The 13,190-nt window shown below is 44.3% G+C and overlaps 1 protein-coding gene across 1 annotated transcript in view; it reads right to left on the reverse strand.

Annotated features, from left to right (window-relative positions):
- Positions 1-13,190, reverse strand: part of VPS53 (VPS53 subunit of GARP complex) — a 135,413-nt gene that overhangs the window by 37,045 nt on the left and 85,178 nt on the right. The window contains exons 14-15 of the mRNA XM_021704425.2: positions 5,896-6,138; positions 2,896-3,043 (exon numbers count right to left, since the gene is read on the reverse strand). Of these exons, the coding sequence (XP_021560100.2) occupies positions 2,896-3,043; positions 5,896-6,138 (391 nt within the window). The remainder of the gene's footprint in view (positions 1-2,895; positions 3,044-5,895; positions 6,139-13,190) is intronic.

The raw sequence follows: 13,190 nt of genomic DNA on the forward strand, positions 1-13,190 counted from the left end.
TTTTTTTTTTTTTTTTTTTTTTTTTAAGATTTTATTTATTTGACAGAGACACAGCGAGAGAGGGAACACAAGCAGGGGGAGTGGGAGAGGGAGAAGCAGGTCTCCCGCTGAGCAGGGAGCCTGATGCGGGGCTCGATCCCAGGACCCTGGGATCATGACCCGAGCTGAAGGCAGACACTTAACGACTGAGCCACCCAGGCGCCCCTAGGTTGGCTTCTGTATCCGTTTCTTAGGATGCTCTAACAAATTACTACAAACGTGGTGGCTCAAAACAGAAATTTATTCTCTCACCGTTCCAGAGGCCAGAAGTCCAAAATCAAGGTGTTGGCCGGGTTGTTTCCTCCTGGAAGTTCTGAGAGAGAAACTATTCCATGCCCTGTCTTCTATCTTCTGGTTGCTGGCAATCTTTGGTGTTCCTTGGCTTATAGACACATCACTCCAATCTCTGCTTTTATCTTCATGTGGCCTTCTTCCCTGTGTCTGTTAGATCTCCCTTTCCTTTCTAAGGATGCCAGTCATTGGATTTAGGGTTCACCCTAAATGCAAGATAATCTCTTCTTGAGATCCTAACTTAATTACAGCTTCAAAGACCCTAATTATGAATAGGGTCACATTTACAGGTATATCCTTTTGTACAATAAGCCCATTATGACTCCTGAATCCTTCTGAAATGAGTCACCGTCTTTGATATTTTTCTTGCTTTTTGCATGACACAATGCTCCAGGCTCATCACGTACATTTCCTGTCCCAGACCTGGAATTACTCAATTCTGAGGAATCTCTGGTTTCTTTTAGGGGAAAATGGTATTTAGAGATCACTATATAGGTGCTAAGAATGTACTAACTTTTATAATCAGTAAAAATAATCTTCACTAGGGACGCCTGGGTGGCTCAGTCGGTTAAGCATCTGCCTTCAGCTCAGGTCATGATCCCAGGGTCCTAGGATCAAGTCCCACATCGGGCTCCTTGCTCAGCGGGGAGCCTGCTTCTCCCTCTGCCTGCCGCTCCCCCTGCTTGTGCTCGCTCTCTCTCTCTCTGACAAATAAATAAAATCTTAAAAAAAAAACCACTTCACTAAATAACAGAAAATTTGGCTACATTTATCATGAGTCATCAAAATGGTCTTTGATCTACTAGTACTTCCAGAACTTTAAGTATCTATGCTAGAAAAATGCAAAACATATTAGATGTTCTCTATAGGATTACTTTATTTTTTTAATTTTTCTTTTTTTTTAAAGATTTTACTTATTTATTTGACACAGAGAGAGAGAGAGAGAGAGAGAGAGAGAGCACAAGCAGGGGGAGGGGCAGGCAGCAGGAGAAGGAGACTTCCCGCCGAGCAGGGAGCCCAATGCAGGACTCGATCCCAGGACCCCGGGATCATGACCCGATTCTAAAGTAGATGCTTAACCAACTGAACCACCCAGGTGCCCCTGTAGGATTACTTTAGAAGCCAAAACCTGAAACAGCATAAATAATTATGAGGGATACTGTGAAATAATTTATGGTGTTATCCCTTAATGAAATAATATATAACTATTAACAATGTTGGCAATAAAGATGTTATAGCAACAGGAGAAATGCTAGTGCTGTGATGTTAATAAAAACAACAAAGGGATATGAGACTGAATTAAGTTAAGATTATAGCATACAAAACTATGTTCATGAAAAAGGACTGAAAGAAAACACGCCAAACTGCTAATATGATGGTGATGGGATTAAGTAATTATTTTAATGGTTTTTCCCCTTTGGTTCCATGGTTATTTTACTTTTATTTTTAATTTTTAAAATTATTTATTTCCTTGGTTTACTTTTAATTTTATTTTTTAAAATACGCTATTATATGTGTGTGTCTTCCTTTTCTGCACACATGCAAAACAGTTAAATAGACAGTGTTTCTTCATCACTGAACTCTGGGACCTCTGCCTTGGAGGTCCTCACAGATACTGCTGTCCTGCCCTGGCAGTTCTTGGGGCTGAAGGGATTGCTGTCTCTGGCTCCAAGGCCAAACCTCTACAGATCATTCCCTGTGTGACTCAATGTGACCACGTCCCCAAACAGAGCATGCTATTGCCTCTGGCTGGCTTAACCTCAACTGTGAAGTTCTGGGGGGAACACTTCTTATTTTGGCCTCTTGTAGTCTTGCTCTGGCTTACAGGCACTCCAAGCAGTACTGTCTGAACCATAATTTATGACTACCTTCTCATGATCCAGACATGTGTAAATAATAAACCCAAAAAGGGGGGAAGAGCACAACCTTCTCCAATTATTTTCCTTCTCTTGGCCTTAGGTGAATTCCAGACCAAATGTGAAAAGGAACTTGTAATCCCACGTCGAAGGCTAAATGGAAAATTCTTCTGGGTCTTCCTCCTGCTAATGGGGAGCTCCAGGAGAGGCATCACCCTTTCCTGCTGCACAGTTCCTGAACGTCAGCATCCAAACAATGGTTGTTTGTTTAGGCAGACTGAGGATGCTATGTACATTTGAGGAGACACATAAAAGCCCAAAGGATTTTGCTTAGCCTAGTAACACTTCTGAGAATGGAATCACTGGTTGTGACTCATCACCACCAGAGGCCGGGTCCTAGCATCGTTAGGTTTGTCACTGCTTTTCCCATATGGGACACAGTGCTACTGACCTACTTTCAAGAGGGCATGCCCTCTGAGTAGCTGAAACAACTCTGGGGAGGAGATCAGTCATACTTTCTTGCCCAGTCTCTTTTTAACAAGGCTCCTCTGTAAGATGGCTGGCTGGACCGTCTTCTGGCTGGACAGCAAGCTTTCCCTATGAAAACTGGTCTGCCCAAGGTTGTACATGACTTGTGAAGGCCCACAATTTTACCTGCTGAGTCAAGAGGCCCAGATGGTTCAGGAAAAGGAGGCGGTGGGCAGCTCACCTGCTGGGTGGTGGCCAGACAGTACTCTGCTGTGCTTAGGATGCTGCAGATGAGGCAGAGCTCCTCTAGAGTGAACTTGGCTACTTCTGAGCCTTCCTTTTCCTTGAGGAGGCTGCTGATGGTCAGGCCTCCACTACTGCTTGTGGTTCTGAGGAAAAGGAACAGGAACAGGTTAGGCTGGGACTTTTCATTTGCTTCCTGAACTGGTAACTGCACATCTTAAGACAAAGAAAAGGGGGAAGGAAAGGCTGGACGTGGCCCAAACAAACCCACATACAATGAGCTTTTTCCTACTGACCTTACCTTGACTATCATTTGTTTAAGCTTTCTGACCAGCAGGAGTAGGAAGAAACAATTCCAACAGTGAGCCAGTAATCAGTCACATTAACTATGAGGACTCTGATACTCACAGAGAAGGCTGCTGAGTGGCCTCTCTGCTTAGCTTAGCATCTCCTGATCTGAAGAGCTGTTAGGATCATCTGTAGCACAAAAGCTTGTTCCACAACTGTTTCAGGTAAGAAAATTCTGCACAGGAATTTGTACATTGTGCTTGTGGAGGGGTACCAAAGTGAATGTTAAGACATGGTTCCTGCCCAAAGCCCCAGCTGCCTCACCCCTTTCTACTGATCTAATCATGTGTTCACAAAATGTACAAATAGTTATAAAACCTCCTGCTCTTTCCATTGTGAGAGTCTAAATTTTTTTTTTTTTTTTAAAGATTTTATTTATTTATTTGAGAGAGAGAAATGAGAGAGAGAGAACACACGAGAGGGGATAGGGTCAGAGGACGAGGCAGACTCCCTGCCGAGCAGGGAGCCCGATGCAGAACTCGATCCCAGGACTCCAGGATCATGACCTGAGCCGAAGGCGGTCGCTTAACCGACTGAGCCACCCAGGCGCCCCTAAATTTTTTTTTTAAAAGACAGAATTCAATGACATTTACCTTAAGAATAAAAATATTTAAAAAATAACCCTAACACTGCCCAGTCTTACTGGTAATCACAGATTTGACAATATCTTCATTTCCAGCACTTACAAGGGTGTGAGGATGCTGACAGTCTCTTGCACTATGGGTCAGGAGCATTAAGTTGTACAACCTTCCTGGAGGTATATGTCAGGAGCTTAAAAAACATGTTCACATTACTTGACCCAGTAGTTCTACTCCCGTTCAAGGATGCTTTTTTGAGTGTTATTTAAAATACTAAAAGAGTGAGCCCAACCTAAATGATCAATTAAGAGAAAGATAAATAAGAACTTCAGAAGTTCAATGAGGTTCTCCTGCATGTTGGATTATCATGACATCCTGAAAAGTGTTTTGAGGACGTTGTACTGTCACAAGTGCTGAACGTTCTCTGTTGGCCTCCCAGATCCATTCGTTACCTTCTCTTCCCTTCTCTGTGGCTCAGGAGACTGACCTCCTCAGACTTATCACCCTGGCTCCCGGGCCCTCTGGCCTCCTGCTGGGTTCAGTCAATGGGAGATGTGACAAGAAGTTGGAGAGGTAGAGGAGTGGGAAGTCTGAGTCTTAACAAGGCCTCCACTCCCTCTGCTTCTGTGTGGTATGGGCAGTGACTGTGGCCCTCCATTTTCTGTGTGGCAACCCTTCGTCCACAGCCCCAGCTCTCAAGTGAGTTTTAAAGTGGTAACAATTACCCCCTAGAATTTGGATGCTTCAGAATCCTCTGTTGGTTCCTTTCACCTTGCCCCCATTTCTGTGAATAGTTGCTTTGGCAACAATACCCTAGCTGAGCACACCATTCGTTTCCTGCTGTGACACATGGGGAAAATGCTGGCAGGATGATGTTAAGTAAAAGCAGCAGGGTACAAAACTACAAGCAGTAGAGTCCCAATACTGTTAAACAAACAAAAGCACAGAAGAACAGAAAACACATACTAAAAAGTTAAATTTGTTTTCTCTGGGTGGTGAGATTATAGCTGGCTTTTATTTTTGTCTTTCTGCTTTTCTGTGTTTTCTAAACTATAATAAACTTACATTATTTTGATGATCAGAATGTCTAAAAATTTTTTTATGATAGTCAAAGAAAGTCTCATTGGTGAAATATATCTGTTACTTCAAATCTCTGGTTAGAGCATAGGAATTTTATTTTCTTTCCTCCAAATAATGTAAACTCCCATATATGACACATTTTAGTGAAAACAACAGCAACTACTTCCAGAATTATTGAATTTAGCCATGGGGATGATTTATAAATAATAAATTCCAAAGCATTACTTTAGATCATATTCCATCATAATTGAAATTGCTGTAGAACCAAAAATCTTTGGCTCCACAGCCCAATGTAGGGCTTGAACTCATGACCTTGAGATCAAATCCTGAGCTGAGATCAAGAGTTGGACACTTAACTGGCTGAACCACCCAGGCGCCCCAGAACCAAAAATCTTTAAACTCTAATAAGCAATATAACGATATTCTAATGTCCCAGAATACAGTGAAGTCACTATAATTAGGGGCTGTGCTATGTAACCCCCTCTCCCCAAATCCTACCACATCTTTAAACATTAGACTCTATTCAACAAGACACACACACCATAAGAGAGACTTGGGAACGTAATCACATCGAGGGAAAAGCAGATTCATGCCTCCCGTGCGCTCATCATCCCAGGGCATACTCTCATTGAATGAAACTGCCCATGCTGTTTAATAAGAGTTACTGCTACCACCACCTTACCTTTTTTTTGCCAACAACCTATTGTTGAACCTATATAAATTAAATACATACATAATGGAACGGACTCCCTTGAGTCCACTGTGGTTAAGATCTGACCTGTGCTGGCAGCTAGTGTGGGCATTCCCTCTAACAGTCTTGATCATTAGAAAGGAAATAGTCTCAGACCCCTGGGAACTCAGTAAGAGTGTTTCCCTCCTTGAGACTCTTAGTAGTTCGGTAAACAATTTCAGAGTAGATTTCCTGAGATTCCCATATTTAGGTATATTCAGAATCTTACTTCACCACTCCGATCAGGAAGGATAGCACTCACTTGGGTAGATTGCCAGAGAGGATTTTCCAGGCATATTCTCGGAGGTACTTCTGGAAAATGGTGGTCAGGGCGATCATTGGCTCCCCAGTACTGAGCTGAGAGCACTGCACCATGCACTTCTTGTAGTAGACAAAGAGGTCAGCACAGCTGGGGAGCACGGCACCCCCTTCGTCAGTGTTGGGCTTAGGTGGCCCCTGGGCTTTGAAATCGGCCACAAACCGGTCAATCAGCTCTCCAAGGTTTCTAGGAGGAAGAAAGCCTGCAATGTTATTTCAAGAAAGATAAAGAAAATGTGCTTACCTGCCATGAGTAAATCATTCCTAATGCTTTTCATATTTAAAACTGGACCACTTCTATCCATACCTTCATTAACTACCACCAGCACTCCTACAATAACAGCAGCAAGAATATTTGGCATTTATTTGTGTGCTGCTTTATACTTTTCAAGGCATTTCATGATCACATCTGACCCCAAGCCTCTGTAAGGGAGATAAGGTATTATTGGACCCTCTAAGAGATGAAAAAATTAAGGTCTAGAAAGTTTGTCACATAATTTAGTGGCACAGCTGAGCCTAGAAGCTACCATTTAAGTGCTTGCGCTGTTCCTACTATCATACTAGTACCATCTCCTCTCTCCGCAAATGAAAACCCTAAGTGACAACAGTGATCATTTTCTGAACACTTACGATGTACTGGGGCACGCACTATGTCAGCACTTTAGAAGTGTCCTTTCACTGAGCTTCACTCAATCTTCACAGTAACATTATGAAGTATGTAGTATTCTTGTCTTCATTTTCAAAAAGCAAGGTGCAGAAAAGTTAAGGACCTTGTCCATGGTCATAGAGCAAGGGAGTAGGGGAGCCAGGATTCAAAATCAAACAGCCTGGCTCAAACCTCATGCTTTTAACCACTCTACTGGACTTCCTATCTCTGAAAACACAAAAAGGTTATGATGTCAGCAAATATTTTGATATCATTAACCTACATGTGCCCACGGGACAGATGCTGAAACAGAGAGAAATAGTAAAGAAGTATTCTAATGTTTTCTTTCTCCTTTTATCCATTTTTTTTCCTTAAAACTTCCAGAATCGAAGGTGTAAAAAATCTTGGGAGAAGAGAGGGTGTGGCAGCCCCAGGCTTGCAGCAGGTCATGATGGTGCTGATGGCTGCAGCTGTCCCCCCATTCCCCACTGAGTCATCACAGCTCGGGGCCAGCAGGGCTCTACTCATTGTTTCCTGCACAGTTGAGCTGTATGAAGAATGGGGGAAGTCCCCACCCCTTGACATTTTACATCTTTTTAGGTTACTGTCTAAGGCTACAGGAATCCAGCTGTGCTTTCAAAATGTATTTATATAACAGGAAGAACAAGACAAGAACCACACACAGCATCAATTAGCAGGAATAGGAGAAAACTGACATTTTACTCAAGAGCTTTTCTTACTGAAAGTTGATTATATCCAGATGTAGCCACTCTGCCCTCAAAGAACTTCAGGCCTAGGCTAGGTCCTTGTGGTGATGGTCAGCGAGCAGGGAAAGAACTCGTTAGTTAACCTTGGAAAGCTGCAGGGTCACCACCCCCATTCCTCGCCACCTCTGCCTGCCCCATCCTGCCATTTAATCTCTCGTTGCTCCTGCACAGGGACCCTCCACTCCAGCCAGACTCACCTTAACTGCCCCCTGCCCCATCTGTACCCCTGACTCTGGGCCTTCGCCTGTGATGCCCGGATGCCTCCCCTGGCCAAGATGCCCCTCTGCCACCTCTCCAATCATCTGCAGGCTTGGCCCAGACAGCTCCTACTCACGCCAACCCTCTGTCTCGATTTCAACTTCTGTCACCTGCAACACACTCACGCTTTATTATTATTATTATTATTATTTAACACTTTACTATCAAGTGTAAGGATGTCAAATGTTCAAGAAACAGGACGGCCTTCTCCCATCCTGGGCCTGCAGCAGGCGATGCCATCAATAATGGCTCTCTTTTTCACTGATCTTTGGTGTCCTTTCAGAATCCTTGAGACAGCATTCTCGCCATCACTGAGAAGCTAAAGCTGGTACCTAAGGGGAAAGGTGCTTGCTATACAGTAGAATCTTATTCTCCGATTATATGTTACCACACGCTCCTTGAGCGTAGGGATAAGGTCTGTTACTTCTGCTCTCCCCAGGCCCACCCCTCACGCATATGTGTGAAGCTAATCTTCTATGTCTGTGCCCAAGACATATGCAGCGGATCAGCCCCCACACTTTGTTCCCGAAGGATGGGAACAGAAGGGTGGGTAGGTGGAGATGGGGCAGGGGCTGGTGCAGTGGAGAACATGTAACAGAAAGCAAAAGGTTCCACTTGAGTCTCCTTAGGGGAGATTCTAATTGCCACATCTCTAGTGCCAACAAAAACAGAGGCCAGGGCTCCGAAGTGTTTTTACTTTAACCACTCATCCAATTCCCCTAGTAGCTGAAGTCAGGATACTTACTCTCCTGCCTCGTATTTCAGAGCCAACTCAATCAATAAGATTATAAATTAATCATGCTCATAGAACATAAAGAAAATTTCCACTTAAAAAAAAAAAACTCTGAAGATCTTCCATACTTAGGCTGACTCCCAGGTTACTTCTGACATTGTTCTCTGTGCGGATGAGATACACACCTCAGAGTGAGCTTCCCTCCCTTACAATGAATGCGACTCTTTGCACCTGCATGCTTCTATGCCACACTGGGAAACGAGTGATCAACGTGTCCAATCCCATCAATTTTCAACTAAGCACTTCATACGTGCAAGGCTCTGGGTGCTACACATGTAAGATATAATGAATTCAACTAAAAAAACAACAAAGGTTGTCCTTTCTTTCAGGTACCAAACACTAGCCTGAATTCTGGCGAGACCTTCTTGTAAGACGACTAGAGAAAAGAGTGTGTGGTCTATTGACCTGCTGACTGGAGTCATAAGGAGATGTTTTTTTACACTATAAAACAATTACAGGGCGCCTGGGTGGCTCAGATGGTTAAGCGTCTGCCTTCGGCTCAGGTCATGATCTCAGGGTCCTGGGATCGAGTCCCGCATCGGGCTCCCTGCTCCTTGGGAGCCCGCTTCTCCCTCTGCCTTTCTCTCTCACTCTGTCTCTCATGAATAAAAAAAAAAAAAAATCTTTAAAAAAAATTTAAAAACAAAAAACAAAAAATAATTACAATCAAGTAAGAGTTTATAAAGGGTCAAGCCCTGATCAAGGTGCTGCTGGGTATGGGGGTTAAGACACAGCATTGGCCCGGGGCGCCTGGGTGGCTCAGTTGGTTAAGCGACTGCCTTCAGCTCAGGTCATGATCCTGGAGTCCTGGGATCGAGTCCCGCATTGGGCTTCCTGCTCAGCAGGGAGTCTGCTTCTCCCTCTGACCCTCCTCCCTCTCCTGCTGTCTGTCTCTCATTCCCTCTCTCAAATAAATAAATAAAATCTTTAAAAAAAAAAAAAAAAAAAGACACAGCATTGGCCCATCAGAAGCTTTGGTCTGCCTGGGGAGATAGGACCTTCATGTTCATGATATTTAGATTCCAAGACAGTGACAAAATGCTAATTTGGCAGTACAGACAATATGAACAATTTCTTTCAGACAAGGGAAACTAGAGAGAGAATTTCACGGCAGACTCAGGTGAGGGAATAAAGGCCTGGAGTCAGAAGCGAGCACAGTATAGGGTGTGTGGAAGGGGGATGTAAGGAGGAGGGGACTTGGAGAAGTATGACCTACAGTTTGATTTATACAGTCCTCTGTATTTCCCACAGCAAACTACTAGTAGCTTCCTGCCTTCATGCCGTCCGCCACAATCTCCCACCTGGCCACAAGCCTATAAACCAGGCACTGCGCCGGGGGCATTAGAAATACAATCTCTTCACAATAGCCCTGAAGAGAAGGCATTCTTATCTTCATCTTGTAAATGACGAAACTGAGGCTGAGCAAAATAATATAGCTTGCCCTAGGTCACACAATTTGTCGGAGCTGGAATCTGAATGTGCGGATGTCTGACTCCAAAGCCCAGCTCTAACCACTGTACCATGCTTTGATTTTACAACACTGAGGTACTATACAGACAGATGGCATTGCACTTGTGGCTGTGTTCACTTTCTCTGCACCTTAAAGGAACATGTCATGGGTGTGGATGGTATCTTTCACCCCCTCCCCTGTAGCGGGAGCTTTCTGCCCAAGAACTGTATAAGCATGTCAGGGGGCCATGCGAACTACGGCTGGGGGTCCCGATGATCAATGAAATGACCCAGGCAGTTTCTTCTGGTGGATTTGCAGTTGGCATCCCTAGCAACAATATTCTAACTGGAATGGCACAGGGAAAGGAAGATGGCAGTCAGACAAAGCTGGCAAGGAGTTGAGCATGGGCAATGCAGCTTAGGATCCCCAGGAGCTTACAGAGCTTGTTAACTCAAGGGTTCTCAAGCTAATTTGCACCCCTTCCTCCCCTGCCCTTGGGTTGGGGCCGAGGATTTGGCTCTGGTGTGGTCAGTGGGGTTGGGGAGCCAAGGTCTAGCTTAGGCACAAGTGGGAGCTGGATTACACACAGGTAAATGGAGCAAGTTAGTAAATACATGGAATATCTGGGGAGCCAAGTTTCTCACTGCTGCAGAACATAGTTAGAGACGAGGAAACGGGGAGGAGAAAATAAATCCTGCAGTGTTGGATCAGAACCAGAGTTATCAGCATAAACTCGCAGGTTTTAATATGTAAGTTGGTATAGAAATAGATACAGATGTATGTGTTCATACATATATGTATATACATACATATATTACTTAGCTCTCTCAGCTGTAAGGACCTAAGAGCATGACATCCAGGCAGTAATGAACATACCTGATGCCCAGAACTTAGTTTCTTTTTTTTTTTTAAGATTTTATTTATTTATTTGACACACAGAAAGAGACAGCGAGAGAGGGATCACAAGCAGGGGGAGTGGGAGAGGGAGAAGCAGGGCTCCCGTTGAGCAGGCAGCCCGATGAGGGGCTCTATCCCAGGAGATCATGACCTGAGCCGAAGGCAGCCGCTTAACAACTGAGCCACCCAGGCGCCCCCAGAACTTAGTTTCTAAATATCATTCCCTGCCAAAGAAACAAGAGAGCCTGGGAAAATGGGTGACTCCAGGGCTGGGGTAGCAAAGTACCAGGTGAGGCTGGTATGTTCTGTTGTGCCAGAAAGCAAGGGCCCCAGAAATGACAGGCACATGCAAAAAGCATGAAAAACCAGCCTGAAGGGGTTCCAGTGGACAAATCAGGGACAATTTAAACAATAAAATAATGATGGATCCTGAAAGAGGAAAAGGACATAGTGGGAAATCCAAATAAGGTCTGAGTTTAGTAAATAGAACTGTACCAATGTTAACTTGCTGGTGTGGTAACTGTGCTGTGGTTATGTAAGACGTTAACATTAGGAGAACTGGGGAGAAAGGAATATGGGAAATCTGCGCTATTTCTGAAACTTTTATGTAGGTTTAAATTTATTCCAACATAAACTTAAAAAAAGGTAGTAACAGCTATAATCCACGAGTACGTGCTGACATAGTAAGTGGGGAAAAGAGAAAGCTTTTTCTTAAACTATAATGCAAACGAATAAACGCAGAAGAAATGCTGGTATTAGAAAAATCCTCGGGCGCCTGGGTGGCTCAGTCGTTAAGCGTCTGCCTTCGGCTCAGGTCATGATCCCAGGGTACTGGGATCGAGTCCCACATCGGGCTCCCTGTTCGGCGGGAAGCCTGCTTCTCCCTCTCCCACTCCCCCTGCTTGTGTTCCTGCTCTCGCTCTCTCTGTCAAATAAATAAATAAAATCTTAAAAAAAAAAAAAAAAGAAAAATCCTCATTCGGCAACTATCTTAGTAATAAATGATTCAGGCAAGTACCAGCGGGAGGTAAAAGATGAGAAAAAAACCTACTTATATGGTTTCAACGTTTCTCCTGACAGTTACTAATTGTTAGTAATTACTTATTAATAAAAAGAGATGCCTGGCAGACAAATGAACACCACAAGTTGTAGGGCAAACTGACACTGCGCACCTCCTGATGTGAATTACTGAGAAGAGCCTGGCCCCGCTTCTGCATAAATCATAAATCATGAGGAAACATTAGTCAAACCCAGATGGAGGGACATTCCACAAACGAACTGGCCTGTACTCTTCAAAAATTTCAAGGTCACGAAAGATAAAGAAAGAATGAGTTGTTTTTCTGGATTGAAGAGACCAAAGAGACATGACAAGTATATGGACCCTGCGGTCCTGGCATGGATCCTGGATCGAGAAAAGACGTGACGGACGGGGACCACCGGCGAAATGGAGTGGCGTCTACGAATAAAATGGTACTAATGGATCAAGTTAATTTCCTGATGTTGATAGGTGTACTGTGGTTAGGTAGACTGCGTGCTTGTTTACAGGAAACACAGACTGAAGTCCTGAGGAGTAATGGGGGCACTCTTGCCTGCAATTTGAAGAGTGTCTATGCTGAGAAATCTCTTCTCCAAGAGTCAGCCAGAGAAAATCACTACATTCCCAAGAGTAAAAGTTATATGAACTTCCTTCTGGAACATAAACAAAAATTGAGAAAGCCACTTAAAGCATAGAAGGACAGCTCAGCCAACTCCGCTAAGGAGATGGCTTTGGGGATATCCCTACTTCCTTTCTCCTCCCTAGGTCCCGGCTCTGCAGTCCTCCTACTGCTGTTTGGCTTTTGGCTAGCTCAGGTGCTGCCAGAACTTTCCCTGGGCAGGTGGGAGGCTGGGAAGACGAGAGGGCAGACCCCATGCCAGGCCCAACAGAAAGCTGGCAACACTGATCAGGCCACCCAACCGCTGACGAGTCTGGAACAAGGGCACCAGGCGGGCAGGGCAGGCACAGCTCCTGACCACTCATGCCAAGTGCCAACATGTCCTCTCATCTCATCCTTGCCACTAAGTGCACTGGAGAGAGGACAAAACCAACTCTGAGAGGTTGAGTACCATGCTTGAGGTCCCAGGCTAGTGAGTGCAGAGCTCGGACTCAAATCCAGGTCTGTTTGGCATCCAGGCCCACGCTCTTTCCACTACACTGTGTTGGGTCTCTGTCATCTGGGAGCTTGTGAATGGCCTAAGATTTTCCTTCCTTGCAGATTTTTGAGTCAGAGCTACAAGAATGAAATACGTACAAAATCAGTCCCCCACCTGAGTTTCTTCCCTTAGGAGTCTTGGACAAAAGGGAGGAAGGGTTTTGTAGAACCCCTTGAAATTGCACTCAAGATAGAGTGTGGGTTTATGTGAATTTTTTTTTTTTTTTTTTTTTTTT

Source organism: Neomonachus schauinslandi, chromosome 15, assembly GCF_002201575.2.
Source record: "Neomonachus schauinslandi chromosome 15, ASM220157v2, whole genome shotgun sequence".
Taxonomy (NCBI): domain Eukaryota; kingdom Metazoa; phylum Chordata; class Mammalia; order Carnivora; family Phocidae; genus Neomonachus; species Neomonachus schauinslandi.